Source organism: Gouania willdenowi, chromosome 9, assembly GCF_900634775.1.
Source record: "Gouania willdenowi chromosome 9, fGouWil2.1, whole genome shotgun sequence".
Taxonomy (NCBI): Eukaryota; Metazoa; Chordata; class Actinopteri; order Blenniiformes; family Gobiesocidae; genus Gouania; species Gouania willdenowi.
The window spans coordinates 14,768,115-14,788,237 of NC_041052.1; the positions used below are offsets into that span (position 1 = coordinate 14,768,115).

Genomic DNA, 20,123 nt, shown 5'->3' on the forward strand with positions numbered 1-20,123 from the left:
ATCCGCTGACTCTCACTCAGTGGGTTTAATTACAACTTGAGGAAACCGAATGTGTTAATCTAAGGCTGCGTCCGAAAATGCGTCTGAAAATACACGTGAGCAGGTTCTTTTTTGGAGTGAACCGGAAATGGGTCAATACGAACTGTTTAGTAAAAGATGCAGAGTTTATTCCCTTTTCTCTCCTGCATGTTTACTGAGACATGACGAAAGGTCGCCGTGTGTATATCCTCCATACAATAACAATATTGAAATGAAGGTCATAATGGCATTAGAAAGTAACTGAAACAGTAATGCACAACTTTTTTATTTAAAGCTGCTGGACATATTTTTTCATCAGATAAATCCAAAGTGTAGGCCTCATTTGTAAATAATAAATTTAAAAAATCAATCATTTGCACAAAATAAAGGTTGAAATTGCCCCTTGGAAGTTGGTTTTCATCTCCACCGTAACTACTCCATTTGTTAACATTTTCATGCATTGCATTGTGGGATGTGGAATCGCAAAGATAGGTGCACATAAGTGTTTTCACTTCATTTTGATATTACAGGAACAAGCAAATCCCTGTCCTCTTTGTCTGGCTAAAAACACTTCTATGCATCCGTTTACAGGACTCCACATCCCACAATGCAATGAGGAAAACGATTCCGAGAGTTTATAGTGGAGATCAAAACTAACTTTGGAGCAGCAATTCTATCCTTTTTTTTTTTGTTCTTTTTGGAGTAAATGTTTCATTGATCTATGAGGCATACACTATGATTTTATAAAACAAAAAGCTTTAAATAATCATAAAAGTTACCCTTTTAATGAAGTAACTATGTTTAATAACTACCACAACACCGTCCTCGTGCAACCGCTTTCAAAAAGTCAATTTGTTTTACTGTGCGGCTGTTGTTGCTTTGTGTTTCATTTTAAATATAAATTCTGGTCAATTTATTCTACGTTTCAATGGTATTTGTTGAATTTTAAGTCACACAAACCTTGTTTGCCCGGAATCCTGTTTAGTATTAGCTCTAGGTTGTGTGTGGCCTTTTTTTTTAAAAAAAAAAAAAAAAAGAAGAAATGACCCCATGCATTATTTAAGCCCTCAGAATATTTTACATTCCCCACTGAGAATGGTCAGCCTTTATCTCCTGCATGAACGATCAGTGGGAAAACGTTTCCAATCTGCGTTCACAGCAAACATTAATGAGATAAGGTGATTTATGGAGGACTTTCATCGGCTAAATTAAAGCTGCATCACAAGTCCTAAGTGAAAAAAAAGACAAAGACAATGTCCTCAGTGAATAGAACTACAGTTTACTTGAAAAATGCCTAAAAACAACAATTTTAAATTGATTTCACAGGATATGACCAACAATGTGCAGTGCAACATGTCTTTGCTATTACTTCAGAGACAATAGTGTCACTTGCTCAGCTTAAATTCTGATCAACTGTATTTCTCTAAGGAAGAACAGAAACGCTCAATAATGCTCTTGTCAGATATAGTTCCAAATCTTACTACTAATAAAGTCACCAAATATACAGTTATGATCATTGCTATTACACTGTTTTTTTTAACACTCTGATAATAAATATTATTTATCCTAGTCTTTAGTCTACAGTAAACGAGTGAGAAGAAACAGATGTTACATAAACTCACACAGGAGATGTTGGAGCAATCACAACAGCTTATAGCTCCATCATCATCAACCAGTAGGGACACACATTATCATTAGATTCTACCACCATAGGACACACAGGAACGGGTGGAGAGGCAATAAACCACTTCCATTAGCAAAACCAATGCAAGACAGTGCAGTGCGACATGTTATCAAAGTGAATATGAACACAGAAGCTGCAAAACTCTCTTTGTGAGAATCCATTGCTGCCATGCGTCGCTGCTTTGAACCAATGACAAATCCATCAATCGCTCAAAGGAGTTCCTTGTGTAGCCGATGCAGCAGTAAGATTTAACACACTGACTGGGCCACATGTGACCCCCCCACAAAAAAAAAAAAAACTTTTCTGCCAAACACATGAAACAAAAGCAATATACACAAAATGACAGAAAAACGACATTAACAAAACACCTCAAATAACAGAAAATTACAAAAAAAAAAAACAACATAAAAAACACAAACTGACAGAATAAGACAACACAATGCGAAAAGCACATAAAACGCTCACAAAAACATTGTATTATTGCTTCGATTGGTTGTTATTTTCAATGTTGACATGAATGTTGATAATGTGATAAAAGCTGCACAGCATTGTAAAGCAAAGAACAACAGAACATTCCCTACACATTGAAGCAGCACATAAACAATAGTATAATGAGCATTGCTACAAAGGAGATGTTGAACAGAAAGTCTACAGGCATGTGAGGGACTGCTGTGACTTTACATTTCACATTCACTTCAAAATACCATTGAGCTCAAAGGAGATCTACAAGGCTAGAGCCCACAGCTAATGCACTTTAGTTATGGAACAGATCTTTCTAAGTAACGATGATGTAAAAATGTTATTTAAATCCAAACCTAAACGACCTTAGAGCTAATCCCAAAACCGCTATCGTTTATTGTCAGCTGGCAGCTGCACATCTAAAGTGCAATCATAAAGCTGTATGGTCGTGAAAGTGAACTTTTGTAGGGTAATTCATTACGAACATAGATGTGAGTCCTTTACATTGCTCCCTTTCTAACATGAAGAGCAAAAACACGAACCAAACGAAATGGTTTCAAGATTAATGTCAGCACGTCTATGGGAATGCCAAAGTAGCTCTAAATGTCCTTCATCCCCACAAACAGCACTCTGAGGACATACCACAGCAGTACTTCATGTCTCACGCCCGTGCCAGCATTAAAACGACATATTTCAATGTCCCAATTTGACACTTTAAAACAGAGCTGCTCCGTCCTCCTGTCCGCGTCCTCGTGGATTCAATAAAGAGGTCGATCGTCCTTCGTCTGTGACCCAATGCGCCGAAAGCTACTTAAAACATGGAGATATGGAGTGGATGATCACATAAGGAGTGCAGAGGAGTTTATGAACAAATCCATGGATGACCGACTTATCGTCGTCTCCATAGCTTTCATTTTACACAAGCTTTGTGTTCTTCTTGTTCTTTGTGATGACAAAAGGCCACCTCAGCAGTGTCACTCATGCTGTCCCTTTCAACACTTATTCAGCACTTCCAGACATGGGAATGTGATCCCAGCATTAAAAACAACACACACTACTATAGTCTGACGTCTATTATAATCATCATTGGTGAACATTTCTGTAGAAAAATAGTACTCGCTAATAAATGTGGGTTAAGCTGATGATGCAGCATCTCTATAAATATTCAAAAGTCTTTAAAGTACACATACACATGGCGTGAGGTAATTTGTCTACATAAGTACTGTAGGAACTTGCATTCCAGCTCCCAGAGGTGCATTCTTTAGGATTATCGGAATATTACCTGATCGTCTCAGATGGTTTGACCATATTAATTAAATTAATTCTATTGTTGCCAGATACTTAAAATGACTTCCTGTCTCAAAACTGTTTAAAAAAAGAGGGAAAAAATACTGCTTCAGTATGGATACCACCCAACCTGGCTGTTGCAAAGCAATAGTAGATAGTATTGTATCCATCAGATGAATGCGTCAAAATCCTACGACTTGCAGTTGCTGCATTATAGGAAAAGTAGGATTTTGTGTTTTGCCTTGTAAAGAATCCATCACCTAAACTGCTTTACATAAATAAAGTATCTGCTGTTTCAGCAGAAGACAAACATCTGAAAATGTTAATAAATTCCTACAAGTTAAAGACGGCAACAGTGGTTTAGAGGTAATTCACGATCACTGACAACGTCAGGCTTGTCTATCATTTTTGCTACTTTAAGGAGTTCAAGTACAACATGTAAAAAAAACAACCTCTAATTGAATTAAATTTACAGTAGGTGTTGTTGTCTATTTCTATAAATTTTGCTGTGTCCATGTTTACAGAACAGCAATGGATGTGTCCTCATGCAGTGCCTGCGAACCAACGGCTTCAGAGAAGAGCTAAAGGTTGGTTCACGGGTCTTAAACTATTAATGTTATGAAACATGCATGAATATGTCAATGGGTTGAGGGAACACAGAGGAGATCCTGGCCATGAAGGTCTAAAACGGGCAACAGTGTGTGAAGTGTAAAGGCTTTTAACTCTGCTCTACAGTTGTTCAATTCTCAGTAGAAACATTTAAACCTGAGGTATTACAACAGTCTTCCGAGAAGACTCGTATATGTATCTAAAGTTTAAAAATCACTGGTGTTATTTGGACAACTAGGAATAATTTGACGTCTAAGCTTGCCACAATAAAGCGGCAGGAAATCTATTTTCTAAAGGTCCCAGTAAGCACTTGTTTATGTACATATAAGCTCTACTTCCACACCTGAAGAAACAAGACTTCAATGGCTGTGAGCCTCCATCTATAAAGAGCAGATAGGATGGCCAAAGGCAAGGCAAACAAAAACGAGAAAAATCTCTGCCTGCAAAGTCAGACGTGTGGTATCTGCTGCTGTTTAATCTAACGCCGTCTCTGAACTCGCATATCTCACTCTAGTTAGCATCTTTGACATATTTAGGCTAGGGTGACGAGTCGTCTTCCCTTCTCCCGTTGCTTTCGTTATCTTGCAGTGAGTGAAGACGGGTAACAGAGAAAAGGGTTCACTGCCAGCTCAATCCGCCTTTCGTTTTCAGCATTTTAAAAAAAAACAGACCCAGAGTCTGTCACTGCTCCAGCTCCCAAGTGCTGAGCCTGGCCAGGAGCCACTGAGGAAAAGGACAATTCTCCTTCTCTAGAACCCCTTAAATGCCATCATCGTTCAACGGCGGGCTCAGATATGCAATAATCTGCCGACAAAAGCCAACGGAACATCGTCACAAGAGGTCGTCGTAGTCCAGAAGCTTGGAATGCTGACGGCTTTTCCACAGGCGGTAAAGGCGGAAGTCGAAGTACATTTCGATCATCTCTTTGCCTGCAGACGGTGGACGGCAAAGGAAAGAACAAGGTTAGAACACACTCTTCTTTTCTCACATTAAAGGACAGAAACACTTATATGGCACCAATGTGACAGTGTTTTCTGATCTATCAGTCTCTTTTTATGAGAGCCACCAGCGGTCACACACTGAAATTACTTCAATTAATGTGTGTTATATTCTGAGGCCTGTGGTAGATTTGTTCTTGCACCTGACATTGAAGATATTTCAGGTTTGGCAATCATTTACAACATCATTCGGCATGAGATGATGAAATTTCTTGCATATTGAAAGAACGGCACATTCTGACTCACGAGCGTCAAAAAGACAGCATGACTTTCTGAAATAATACAAGTGACATCAATCAAACCAGAGACATGTCATCTCTTAGCTCAACTTTGATTGTGGTGAGCATTTCTACATGCTGGTGTTCCAGTTTAGCTGATTTATTCAATTTTTGACAAACAAACAGTTCAGATTAATTTGCTACCAACGCAATTGATGGACTTGAATTCAATAGTGACAAATCACCATTTAAACAGATCCCCAAATTAACTGGAACTACAGTGCCATGCCCACCTGCGGATATTGTATTCTCGAGAACAGTGGTTCTCAAACTTTTTTGGCTCAAGTACCCATTTTACCCTAATTATTGTCAGAATACTGTGAAAAAACAATGAGTAATAACACACATTTTAAAGGATCTCATTTTGTAAACAAGTGGAATGAAACGGTATTCAGTGCCTCCTGAATATAATTATTTCCATAGTTTTTACGACTTCTGGTCACCTCCCACCTGGTGTGGGACCAAAACTGACACTTGTATTTTCAGTTCGTGTTCTAATCAAGATCATTTCCATCACCATGATAATGACAATCATTTTTAACTAAATTTAAACATTACAAAACCCTATAATTGAATGCTTTCTTTTACTCATTTTCTCTACCTCAAGTACCCCCATAGTGCCATTGCATACCCCTAGGGTACACGTGCCCATTTGAGAAACGCTGCTCTAGAAAGTCCGATTTTATTATTATTATTTTTTTTTTATTATTTCTACAAGAAGTGCAATCTTTTTAGGACAGCAATGCATGTTTTATTTTTGCAATTAAATAAATTCATTTATTTTATTGCATAATTGTGACCCTCGTCAGCCCTACCTAAGGAAGGGTAAGGAACATTTTATTATAGGGAGGATGTAAAAAGAGAGAGCAGTGTTTCACATAGGGGAGGAGAGACTCAAGGTAGGAAATGGAAAGGGTGCGGAAGAGTTGATTATTTTAAAGTTAGAGTGAGATGTGAAGTTGTAGTTGTGCATATTGTGCAAACAGGAATTTGGGATCAACGTGTTTAAGGTTAAGCCTAGTACGAGTTCTATCCCACAGCCCAAGGCATGCCAGTGCATCGTAGACCAATGTATGTGCAAGAACAGCTACCGCAAACCCAAGCTCCGCCCTGGGCCCGAAGATGCAGCCGGGCTAGCAGAAAGAGCGGCAGCTGAGCAGCCCCACAGATGCCCCCAAGATCCCAAGCCGTGAGGCAGCCACCGCCCCCCCACTTACACACCCGAGAAAGACCCAAGGAGTCGAGGATCCAGCGCACTCTGCCAACAACCCCAAGGCCCCCACGCCAACATCCACGCACCGCCAAAGCGGGGGCCACCCCACTCCACACCTGCAGGCATGTAAGGGCACGGCCCGCCCCGGAAGACCCCCGCCAGGTCCGACCCCGGCCAGCAGGCCAAGCCCACCGGACCCCAAGAGTTAGTTTTATATTTTCTGCCAACTTAATAAATGTAATTTGAGTAATTAAGCAAGGTAAAATGTAATTTTATGATTACTACAAAAAGTAATTTACATTAAATCATAGTCTGAGGTTAGAAGTGGATAAAGAAGATGAAGACTTGTAATTGGAGGATCGCTGGATCCATTGTAGTAATCACAAAGAACTTAACTCATTTACGTGTTCTATTTAGTTCAGCACTTTGAGATTACTTTGTTGTAAATTGTGCTATATACATAAAGGTGAATTGAATTGAACTCCCAAATGAAACAATTCAATTAATATGGTCCAACTATTTACTTTTTTTCAGTGTACCTGATTTCCACATGAATATGTATCAATGAGTTTGAAACAAAAAACTAAGTTTTCCATTCCTGATGATGTCTGGGGCTGTGTTTACTTTATTATGCATTCTTAACCTACGGGGGGGAAATCATCAATACTGACTTTTTTTTTTTTTTTGTCTGCACATGCTGTCAAAGGTCAACACTAAAATAAGTGCAATCTTTTTTAGACAGCAATGCATTTTTTTTTTTTTTTGTTATTGCAATTAAATAAACTGCATTATTTTATTGCATAATTGTGACCATCACCAGCCCTCCCTAAGGAAGGGAAAGAAACACTTTATTAAAGAGAGAATATAAAAAGAGAGGGCAGTGTTACACCTAGGTGAGGGGGTGGGGGGAGGTGGGGGAAGAGAGCAGGGAGGAGCGATTCAAGGTAGAGAAATGGAAGGGTGGGGAAGAGTTGTAAGTGGTAATACCTGAAACAGGTATTTGGGATCAACGTGTCTAAAGTTAAGCCCATGTGTATGTGGTGTAAACAGATCCGGAGGGTGGAAGCGGTAGTCACACCCTCCGGGGGGTGGTGGGTTGAGGTGCGATTAAAATTGGAGGGATTGGTAGGGCAATTTGAGGTGGGAAAGCCGCCCCCGCGCCACTACTCAGTAGCACAGTCGGCGGCACCCTCCACACCATGAGCCGCATGGTATTGACATGATGGTGGCTCAATAGATGTGGAGAATGAGGCTCGTGGTCACTAATTAATCCCCATTAACTTCATTTCACACTGTCGTCAGACCAAAAGAAAGATGATGACAACATTGTTTTGCAGCTTTATATTTTGTTGGATTTTGGCGTTTCCAATTATTGAACATCTGCCACCACCACATCTTTAATACAAAGAAGACGACGAAGGGACAAAAGCGCAGTAATTAGGTTTTAATTGAAAGTTAATTAGAGTGTCATCAACAGACTGCAGGAAAAGAAGTGATGAGGTTTTGCACGAGGAGATCAGCACAGTTCACATCTGCATGTTTGCTCACACCCCCACATGTGCTCCCCTTATCGCCGAGAGGCTTAGTGGCATTGATTAAAGCTTACGATTAGCATTTAGCACGAGAACAGCTCAGGCCTGAGGTGTTCAATCAGTAGAGGGAACAGATCAGTGACTTCACGTGTGTCCGTGCTGTTTAATGAACGAACATGTTACAGTGTAACCAAGGTGTAACTATTTGATAAAGTGCGTGCGTGGGGCTCACCTTGTGCAGAAAGCTCAAGCGGGGACTTGAATTCGACTGCTGTGGGTCTCATCAGCCGCTTGAGAGTCTGGATAAGCTGCAGTTAAACAGAGAAAGAATGGTAATGAATAAAATAAATAATAAAGAAATAGATTAATTAAAAATAAATAATTTTAATTAAAGAGTAACTAAACCCCTGCTTTCTCCTGACCTGCCACTAGGAGGAAAATACAAAAAAGTGCTAGTTTTTATAAAAGGGGCGGGGCTAAAGGTGCTTGTTTGTGACGCAAGATGGTCCCAAAACGAAACGTAGACATTTTTCAAACCAAACACACCAAATTGAAATACTTTGACTAAAATGTTGGACCAGGATCAATCAACAGCACTACTTCATAACCAAATACATTTTTATTCAGCAGAAACAAAATTGTTTTGGGATTTAATTACTCTGCACTGCTTGTTTGAATACAATACAACAACGATGCAGCGTTACAAAGCTGGATAGTGGCCTGCAGCTCTGAATCTGTTCACACAGTTTAGGAAAAAATATGTGTGCCACTCACACTGTGGGGAATAAAATGTGGTTTCTGTACATACAGTATGTACGGTGTATCTAGAGCTCAACCACAAGCAGTGAGACATCAAATCTCTAGCACACAGAGACAATCATAGAGAGAAAACCACACTTAGGGAAAAATGCAAACTCAGTTCAGAAAGGCAACAGCTGCTTCAAATGCAAAACCAAGCAGCTTGTACAAAAAAACAAAAAAAAAAACCCTGGATGACAGGTCACACAGCCTCAGCGATTCTAAAGTTAGACATACACATCTTTCCCTGCTTGCCAACCACCATCTCTGCCCCAGGAGGCTTTCTCTCTCATCGGGCATGTTTAGACTTCTCATTGTGTCGCACCAAATGTCAGCAACATCTGTACGTCCTTATGCGACACAAGTAATCTAATTAACAGTGTTATCAGCATGCACCTTGCAGTAAGAAGAAAGGAAAAGGCAAAACACTGATGATGTGTTCTTTAAGGAAAAAGGGGGAAGTAGAAAAACAACTTTATAATGAAAGCTTGAGATAAAAGTAGCAGCTTCTACGTTATCTTATCCAACAAGTGTGTGTTTGTATTGTTGAACTCGACGGTCAACAGCGTCACCACAATCGTGGAGATCTTTAATCATCCTCTCAGCTCGATCTGGGTTAAGTAGTGGCAGAGGCAGCAGTGCAACAATTGTCCTTCATTGTTGACACTGGCTGAAGGGCAACATTGGTTTCTTTGGTTGCAAGATTGTCAATCGAATGAAAAAACTCAACGTGAAATGCAAGGTGGCGTCTTTAAAACTGAGATATACCATTGTGAGATATCTTTTAGTGTACAATTAGATAACGGTAATCTTCTAATCAGCATTTGGACAGCTGGAGAAAATATAGTTGATGAAGATAACCCAACATTTAAACCTTGAAATATTTTCTTTTATGTAGGCAAATCAAGAATGTTTATGTCTCTTTTGAGGCAATAACGACGTGAATTACTTACGGCCAAATAGAGAGCAAAATTTGGTGCGCGCGATTGCATGCTCTGTTTATTCAATTGTTGAATATTAATCACAATTGTCTATACATGGATGATAACAGGTGCAGAAGAGGTGGGGACCCACCGTTTAAATCAGGGTTTGAGGCTTTAAAGTGGGAAAAATCATCTTATTTTGAAAGGGGATAAAGGCAGAGATGCATTGGTTCACTTTCACACCACGACCGTGGAGGGAACTCTGAGCCTCAGTTCAATGGTTTATAAATTTCTCTCTTCTCTGTTGTGCAAATTCACTGTTTGACAGTCCATCCGCCCACCCCCCCCCCCCCCTGCAATTCCCGCTCTGGCTGTGTCCCAAGTCAGTGTTGACAATCTTCAGAGGATTTGGTCTCCAAAGGTGGCTCACAGCACAGAGAGAACACAGCTAAAACAACAGAAGGCTCTTCCTCTTTGAGGTTTTCGAGGGTGAAAAAGTTCTTCTGCTGGTGGCCTGTGCAGCATCTGGAATAACAGATTCTATGGCCATGTTTTGTGGATGAGGACAATCATGCAGTGTATGAAGCTGTTTCCATCTTTTTGTGGTATCTGATAGTTTGGTGTATGCATCGTAGTACGCTGTAAATTATCTGTGGAAGCTGCTGGAACATTCTGTTCTATACAAGCTGGACTTTACAGATCAACTGCTCATGTCTTGGTGCTTTATACAACCGCCAATAATCAGAATAGTTGTTATTTCCGGGTATTATATTTTGAAATGTTTTTTTACTTACGCTTGACACGACACTCTTCAAATTGCCCTAATGGACACGGCCAAGCACACACAACCTGACCGAGGTGAGTGCAGTGTATGCAGCACCACAGACCACCTTTTTAGAGCACTGGTCCCCAACCACCAGGCCGCAGATCGGGCCATTTGATGAAGGGCCACAAATAAAAAAAAAAATATAATTTTCATTTTTATGTTCACATTATTTTAATTTGAAAAATGATCACTTCTGCTTTTGCGCTCACATCGCCTTCACTTGACTGCATTTGATTAAACTGTGCCCGCAAATAAAAGGCACACAAGACTAGATCCACATGGACCCAAGCACCTGCCGCCAAACCCCCCCCCCAAAATTGCAGAGAGGACAGGTAAGAAACCAGTCCAAGAATAACAAAATGTTGGGGATTACAGCTTTAAATAACTCAACTGTGAGGATTCCAACAGCAAAATATTAAATAGATACTTTAATATGTAAGGATTAAATGGGTTCTTACTTTGAAAATCCTTTGAAATAAACATTAGCCCTCATTTCTCCACTGCACCTGTGTATCTGGCTCCTCCTCCTTTGTCTTTTCCCTGTTGTTTTGTTTCCTTCTCTCGTTTCTCCTCCTCTCCTGGGTCTGGTGCATTGCCAGCTGTGTTTGCTGTCATGCATGATGAGGCTCACAGTGGCCAAATGACATTTCCAGGTTTCATCTCCAGGGAATAAACTACACATCCATCCATCGATGCAAAGCAGAGATTGACACCAAGCTGTGAGCTTTTCTCTATGGAAAGTAATATTAGTCTAATGTTTACTGAAATGTTTAGAAGACAGCTGTGAAAAACATCTATCAAACTATGTTATATCTTCGATACATTGTATGATTGAAACAATAAAAATCTTCAGTGTTGCTCTTTATGCTCCTTTCTGTTATTTAAGTCCTTTCAGACCTTTTAATAACAGATGGCTTGGATACCTAGGCTGTACCAGATATGCTTACAACATCAATCGTGTTTTATGTATTTGCAATAATTAAAAAATATGCATATTCTCTGGGACAGACGTAATAGTGAGCAACCATATTTGTCTGGATGTGATGTAAACTTGTTCCTTCCAAGTTATCTGGTGCAAGTAAACAAACATCTCAGCATCTCAGAGGTAGAATGTGGCTATAACTGTGGTGAAATGAGTATGAGTAGTTATCTGTTCCACCCAGAGAGGGACAATGCTTAAGGTTACCGAGTCATCGCATTCTAGTGATTCAGAGGAAGAGAATTCCAGCAGAGATGCAGGCTGTGCTCCATTGTGCTAAATGACATTTGAGTCTTACTGTTGTAAAGAGCATGAACTCATAGCAGAGGAAGACGATGTTAGATCGACAACAAATCTGCACGGATGTGTCCAAAAATGGAAGTCCAGCATCTTTGGAAATGGAGTTTAGTGATGGGATAAACCAACAGTACCTCCAAGTACCAGCACCTACCTGATGGTGAGCTGACCAACAGGCAAGTTCTGCCTCTCAGTGAAGACTAGGGGTGTCTATTGCCTGGCATCTGGCGATACGATTCCTATCCCGATACATAGGTCACAATAAATTAAATTAAATTAAATTAAATTAAATTAAATTAATTAAATTAATTAATTAAAATTAAATTAAATTAAATCGGGCTTTCGCCTTTAATTGGCCATGTAATGTTAGTACATTATTGGAATTTGTCTTCTGCACTTAACCCATCCCTGAGGAGCAGTCGGCAGCCATTTTGCGGCGCCTGGGGAGCAGTTCGGGGTTAAGGGACTTGCTCAACATCCCACAGTGACAGCCCCGGTGAGGCTTGAACCGGCAACCCTCCGATTACAAGCCCAGCGTCCTTAACCACTAGGCCACCACTCCCCTATTTTTTTTTTTTTTTTTTTTTTTTTTTTTTTTTTACGATGCGATATACCCCGATATTAAAGTATAAGGCAATTATTGTGATTTTTTTTAAATATATGACTAAAGAAACAACTTATCTGTAAACTTGTACACCTTCATGAGAACATTATGTATGGAATATATTTTATTGGCATATTTTACACTCAAAACATTGGTTTTAACATGCCATGTGAAATCAACTTAAAATAACAAATACCGGTAAAAGCATGAAATATAAGGGGATTTTAAAATGTGTATTTTTGGTTTAAAATGATAATGATGATAATAAAAGTGATCTTTTATTAGAACATGAACTGAAAATACAAGGATAAGTCTTGATATCACACCAGGGGAAAGATGACAGGATATAATACAAATCTATTCAGGAGGCACTAAATACACAGTTAGATTGTTTAAAATGTGTTATCATGCATTTATTACATCATTATGCTCTATAGTATATATAAAAATATATATTATTCAGAGCAAAAATGTAGTCGGACAAAGTGGGTACTTGGATTTAGAAATAACAGAACGGGGGTGCTTAAGCCAAACGAGTTTGAGAACCACTGGTTTCAAATATTAGAGCGAAACTTATTCAGAAAGATTACAAAAAGGTCACAATGTCTGTCAGTCGCCACATCTGCTGCTAATGACCTGCGATGCTGCTTAACCTTAACATCTCCCACAGGCTTTATGGTGTCTTTCAATCCACACACACCGTGACGTTTTCACAGTGGGCAGAAGGCTCTGACTGTGAGGAGGAAGCGGTAGCACTCTCGTTTCAGTCAACTGTAGTTAAAGTGTGATCTGCTTAATTTAGTCAGATTACATCACTTGTGGTTATGTGCAGCACTTCAAATCAGGCCAGAATAGTATCTGATTTCTTGGTGTTGAATTCACACATACAGAATCCTGGCGCGTATTACTTATTAATTGATCCATGCACAATGCTGATTAAAAACACATTCCTACTGCGTAATCTTTAAAACAGAGTCGGTTTACATGCACCAATAAATAAAGATCTGCTGCAGCTCACTCAAGGCAACCCATTACCCCAGCCCTGGATATCTAGCCTAGCCTTTAAATTGATATTTTTTCAAGTACCAAAAGCAATTAATTTTTCATCTTTGAATCAAACCTGCTCTAGCGGCAGACACAGACACCATATGGGCTAAAAAGTCTACCCAATCATAAGGTGACAGTAAGATGAATGATAACATCAGAGATAAATGGGTCAGTGCGAGGGTGCAGCGTGTCACAACAGAAACGTGGCAGACAGGCCCAGTAACCCATATCATCCTCCATTAACACATTCATTGGGTTAAAGGCTTTGGAATGAATCTAGTTGTGACAAGAATCTTTTTTTCTTAAATGCTTGTAAATGTTATTTGACAGGTTTTTTTGCCGATGACTCCAATAGTCAAGGTTTGCTGATGTAATATGTAACACATTCACACTCACATTCACTTCCATTATCACTTTAAAAACTGCAGTGGACCTGTTTATGGAGTATTTGTGTCCAAACAAGTCTAAAAACAAGCCCCCACTTGAATGGGCAGAGGACATCTGATAATGGTAATACCTTGAGGGTTTGGATGAGTTTGCGTTCACAACGCAATTCATGAATCGCTCCAAACTGACAGGAAAATCCCATCAGTTGCTGTAACTCAAACCTTCCTTTAGCTGAATTTCTATTACAGATTTTTGCAAATTAAAAGTGATTTTTCTGCATGTTGACATAGTATAATTGCGCTCTGAATGTGTTTCCAATAAAGGTTGTTTTGGGCAGGTGACTCGTAACTCCAGTAAAATCATCCCGCGAGACTTCGCAGCAGAAAGATGGACGCTCAGAACCTCCTTGTGACTCACTGTATTCCTTTGTTGTTTCATGTCTAATGTAGCAGTAATAATTTTTAAGTACAGTGCTTAGAAATGTCCCAGTCTCCTCTTACCTTCTTGGAGAGAAGTGGTCATGTGACCATGTATGTCACATTCTGTGAGGTGTATTTGTGAAAAAAGCATTTCCATAGCGCTTTTGCGACATTTCAATATCAAAACGTCCAAAATTGCACCGCATGAAAGTGTAAAAACCTTTTAGGGAAACTTGAGTGTTTTTTCAAAAAGTTTCCATCACCAGTTTTTTATTGCGCTATTTCGATTTTGCGCATTTCCAAGGATAATAGAAACGCATCTAATGTTGATATGATTTTTAGCAGAAGGGTGAACAAAAGGTGAAGCAAGTCAGTGACTCCTGGACTCACTTCTCCTCAACGAGTCACAGAGTCTTATGCACGATTGTGCGTTTTATGAGCTGGTGAAGCCATAGCTCTCTTCTTCCCTCTAAACATATTCAAATCTGGTAATTCTTGAGAGTTTTTCACAAACAACCACGCACGGATGCCCGTCCTCACCACATTACATCTACAAATGAGGCACTTTTTTTAATGATGTATGTTGTTTCTTTGGATTGATGGTGCGGTCTGTAAGAAATGTTTGTTTGCAACTGCTACAAGACCGCAGTTTTCAACCTGAGTGGAATCTGCTTCTCTGTTTGTTTTAAAATCAAGTTGTGTTCACGCTGGGTCAAAAAAAGTAGACTTTCCAGGGGGAAACAAATCCTAAGGTAGGATTTGCTTGTGTGAAGTGCCCTAAGGCAAAAAAACAAAAAGAAAAAAAACATTATTGCTGCCTCAGTGAAATGTATTTTTAATATACCTCACCTTTGCTTGTTTACTCAGCTGCTTTTTGCTGCTGAAACTCCCATCAACACTGCAACAGTACAGCATTAAAAACAAGCAGCTTTTGTAACGGGCAGAGTTGTCCTGTAAGTTTGGAGCCATTCCAAAAACTCAGTGTGAACACAAAACGCAAAAAATCAAGGTGTTAAAGTTACGATCTCTTCGATGTCTATTTGAGCCGATTCCTGGATTATTCCAGCAGCATACAGAACTACATTAAGCACAGAGCTCCGTGCCAGGGGAGCAGTTTGGGAGAAACACAAACGCTGCCATTTCACAATTGTTGCTGAGTGCAGCACATTCACTGGTTTTCGAATGTGCAGCAGTGGTTAGCAGCTTGACCTCACATCAGAAGCATTTGAATTTCTCGTGTGGACCTGGAACACCTCTTTGTGGAGTTTACATGTTCTCCAGTTCACCTCGCGATGAAAGGATGCATGCTTTAGACTCAACCAAGTTGGGCCAGGGAGTGGCAGCAACATGTGTTGGCAATGTAAAACCATCCATCCATCCATCCAATTTCACTGGCCACTCAGACGAATATATGGTAATATTTTTCTTTCTTTCTTTATAATAGGGGTGTATGAAAGCACTTTATCTCCCATACGTGCCTGTTCTCTCGGTCACAGGAAGCTGGGAATCATCAAGGTGCAAAATCCACACCGGCTCAAGATAACAGATAACTGCTACTAGGCCTTGGCACATTTTTTTTGCATAAATAAGCAGAAAAGAAAATATTAACAAAGAAAAAATGGGGGGATAAAATAAAATGTTTTTTGCATGAATAAAACTTTCTTCCTTTTTTATAAACCTATCTCATTAAGTTATCATTACATTTGTTGGTAACACTGTACTTAAGGTTTTATACGTGAGGTTGACATTACGTGGTAATTATCTGGCATTAGCATTAACAGGGTGTGATTAAGTGTGTTTCGATAAATTATGACACTTTTGGATCCATGTTGGCATTTTTGGGGTCGAGGGAGGGATCTAGTGGGGTTGGATAGGGTTAGGGTAACGAACGACACTTAATGACAGCCGTCATGACACCTTATTCATGCTAATGACAGGTGTCACGTCATAATAATGACAGCATAATGTCAGCTATATGTATAAATCTTCAAGTAAAGTGTTACCAATTTGTTTAAATGTAATATAATACAGTTATAAAAACTTTGATAAAGCCAATAAATAATCAGCTAGAATTTCCAGAAAATAGCTTTTTTTGTGCTTTTACTTTGGTAATGCAGATGAAAATTTGGTGTGAAAAAGGAAGTTTAAAGCATTTTTTTGGTCCATTTCCTTGCTTCACATTAAGCCCTGAGCTGCACAGACACAGAACACACTGTAAAAGTCCTTTAACCTTCAGCTGCTTTTAAATAAGTGGCCCATATTTATCCATTCAAACTGCAGGTCGACTGAGCGGTTAAAGCTCTCCATGAGCGGTTCGGACGGGTATGTATTAGTTTGGCATCAAATCTGTAGTGTATACGTGCTTTATGTGCGTACGCTGTAAGTGCTACTGTAGATGTTTGTGTCGGTTCTTAATCTTAAAGAGATTTTGCTGTAGTCGAGGTGTGAGGAGGAGAGGGAGGTCGCTGCCAAAGCTCGCAGATGAGTCTGTGAGAATGTGAAGATTATTGAGTCGATGCCAGGAAGTCAATACACATTGTGTTCAAAGGTGTGACATTTGTACCAGTTGATTCAAATTTAATTAAAGCAAAATGGCAGGAAGACGGCTGTTTCATTTAATTCGAGATTCATTATTCCAAGGAGAGAAAACAAAATCTATCCTGAGATCTGCTCCACGTGTGACAGATGCTTAGTCAGAGATGATCCTCTTCTGCACAGTTTTGTATTGTACCCGGAAGTTTAGAACTATTGGATAAATATTTCTAGCTCCTGACATAAAGATGATCCTTCTAGGAATACCAGACACCATAACACTAAACAATTCTAAGCAATGTTTTCTTTCTTACAGCATTATCACTGCCAAGAAGTTGCTTCTCACACATTGGAAAAAGAAAGAACCTCCGCATATAAAAATGTGACTTGGTGAACTTACAAATACTCTCCATTTATAACGGATAAGATCCACACTTTTAATTTAAAGAGGTATGGTCTCCTATCTTACAATACCTTTCTCTGAGACCCTGAAAACCTTAAAAGTCTCATATCAAGCTATTTTTCACCCATCTCCATTTGTTCTAAGAACCCCAAAAACATAGTATTTGAGGTTTATTTTGCCAAACTCGCCTGTTTTCCAGAGTTTTAGCCTCTGAAATGTCACTTTCTGAGCAACTCTACACAAACAGGCTGATTTGCGGCCTACGTATGTATATTTGTGAGTGGGCGTGTCTATAGACGGGACACTGACTTCCTCCTCCCCGCACGGTGACGTAGGGCCATAGGACGGCCCGCCCTCCTCCCACCCACTCCGTAGCCGAGCTCATGCTGCTTTATAAACACGAGACAGAGCGTAGGGGCGGAGCGGGGCGTTCGCCGGTACATACATAGTACTGCACGAAGTGGGCGTGTCTGTTTACATGTCAATGATGGCACAGAGCTTCCTGGAGGCGCGGCTTCACCAGCTCAGTGCCGCGTCAATATCGTCATCTAATAAAAACATTTAAAACAAAGATGTGGCATGTGTTCACGTGTGTGCGTGCGTGTGTGTGTTCTGCACAGGTTTGAATCAGAGCTGCAGGTCACGGCAGAAGGTGCTGATGGAGTCAGATTTAAGTCACGTGCCTATAATGATACAAAAAAGCCCCAAAAAATGGCTACTTTATATTTTTAAATATTTTCACATGCAATAAAAGTCTTGTTTATCACTGTACATGTGATAAAGAGCCGTTTTTGCCATATCTAACCCTGCATTGCTTTACATTATCAGGACAGAAGAACTAACAGATTGTCTGAGTGATTAATCCTCACAATGTCAGCTCTGAGCATGTGTTTCAGCACACAAAAATGACTAATCACCTTACACATGCACACAGATGTTTACAGCCTTGTGGGAGCCTTGTTTGCATTGAAAGTTACATTAACCTACCTTTTCTCCATTGGCACTCCCCAGCACGTAGCAGCCCATGATGTGGATGAGGTTCGGCTCTGGGTTCAGCTTGCTCATCAGTCGGCCGAGTCGCCGCCAGAATCTAATCACACAGATGAGACGAGTGATGAAGACCTGCATAAATGCATTTTAAAACCTCTGTGGAGATGGAGATGTACTGAAGATGCTCTTGTGGAGGCGGAGTTTGGTTGTAACAGGTCATGAAAAGGTGAGCATCACTTAAAGGTTATATGTAAAAAAAACAAAAAAAACAAAGCTGTGTCCTCTATTTGTTGCTTATCGCAGTAATAAATTAGAGTCAACACTCACTAATGTCCCACGCAGCACAAGTGCTCCAACGGTTCTGAAGAAGTCCAGAAAAATAATATAAAATATAAACATATTCCACTTTAGGATTTAGGTTTATCTGCATGAACGCAACATGAGAGCTACAGACACAGTCTGTTTATTCTCCATTTAGAATTTTACTAGCATTAACACTAATCATTTCCTGCATTAATTACTTCCTGCTTTTATTGCAGCAACAGTGTTGTTTTTGGTCTGAATTATGGCATTTAATTATTCATATTTTTAACGAATTACTCTTCAATTGCAACGTTAATTGCTCTCCACAGCTTATCCGTGATTGTGATTGGTCTGACGCTGTAATCTCCACCTCTGTCACAAGAGCGCGCATGTAGCCAGGCTGAAATCACCTCACTTAAAGCAGAACTAAGTAACTTGTGCTTACGCTCGCGCTGAAGGTCCCATTTGGTTATGTCACTGTCGTAAACACACCACACCCCCCTGCCGCCTGCCCCACCCGCACCTTTGCTCTCTGAAGATGGGAGCAACCGATCACTGAAAAATCCTAATACAACAGTGACACTAAGGGTGCTTTCACACATATAGTCCCATGTGACCATGTCAACAGTATGAGGAAAAGAGACAAGTAAAATAAATTAATGATGTGGGAGTAATACGGAAGGGAGTGTGGAAATGTGTGTGATGTATTTGTTTGTGTACTGACAAAGAAGCTCTGAAAATGGATGGATGGACATTTGTGTGTGTGCTGCCAGATGGAGCGCTGCGTTGCGAGAGTGTGCACATGCCTGTTGCCGTGACGACAATGTGTTTGATTGCTGTGTGTTGCTGCTGAGCTGTCAGTGCATGGAGTTGCTCTGTTCCTTGGACAAAGGTCTTCTCCGCCTTTTTTTTGTTGGCTCCACCATGATATAAGTTTGAGAAAAGTGAATTTGTAGACAACCGTGGTCATAATCTAGCATTAGTTTGTATTGGGCTGCCGTAAAGCAGCATATCTTGCCACTGGGTCGGAGGCATGAAAGTTGCAAGTGCTGTTTTCTGACCAGAGACAGCAGGGGTGATGAAAGACCTCCCAAAACTCCATAAACACTGGTATTACCCTCACAGGGACTATGAGAATAATTTATTAAGGTGAAAAAGTAACTCTTTAACCTAGCGAGTTGTAATCAAGATTCATAGGACAGCTTCTCCGCTAACGGAGATAAATCCAGGATATAATTATCTAGCTTTGTACAGATCCTTGGAATCAATTTGTGTATTTTTGCCTATATTTAGTGCATCTTGTTAATAGTTTGTGTATATGTCATTTTCTTTGTTTTTAGAATCATTTTGAGAATTTTTGTTGTCATTTTCTGTGTTTTTGTTGTTTTGTGTGTTTTCAATGATATTTTGTTTCTTTTTCCTTCATCTACTGTGTTTTTGGAATCAATGTGTGTCTTTGTTTTCAGGGCCACAACAAAATGAGACAGAGGGCTGCATGTGGCCCGTGAGCCACCAGGTGCCTGTGCCTGGCTTAGAT

General features: G+C 39.9%; 1 protein-coding gene across 5 annotated transcripts in view; it reads right to left on the reverse strand.

The window, feature by feature from the left end:
- Window positions 1-2,170: 2,170 nt before the first annotated feature.
- Window positions 2,171-20,123, reverse strand: part of nsmfb (NMDA receptor synaptonuclear signaling and neuronal migration factor b) — a 51,433-nt gene continuing 33,480 nt past the window's right edge. For all 5 annotated transcript variants that reach the window (XM_028458620.1, XM_028458616.1, XM_028458619.1 and 2 more), the window contains 3 exons: window positions 18,281-18,383; window positions 8,311-8,386; window positions 2,171-4,986 (listed from right to left, as the gene is read on the reverse strand). In XM_028458620.1, coding sequence (XP_028314421.1) covers window positions 4,889-4,986; window positions 8,311-8,386; window positions 18,281-18,383 — 277 coding nt within the window. In that variant the 3' untranslated portion in view covers window positions 2,171-4,888. The remainder of the gene's footprint in view (window positions 4,987-8,310; window positions 8,387-18,280; window positions 18,384-20,123) is intronic.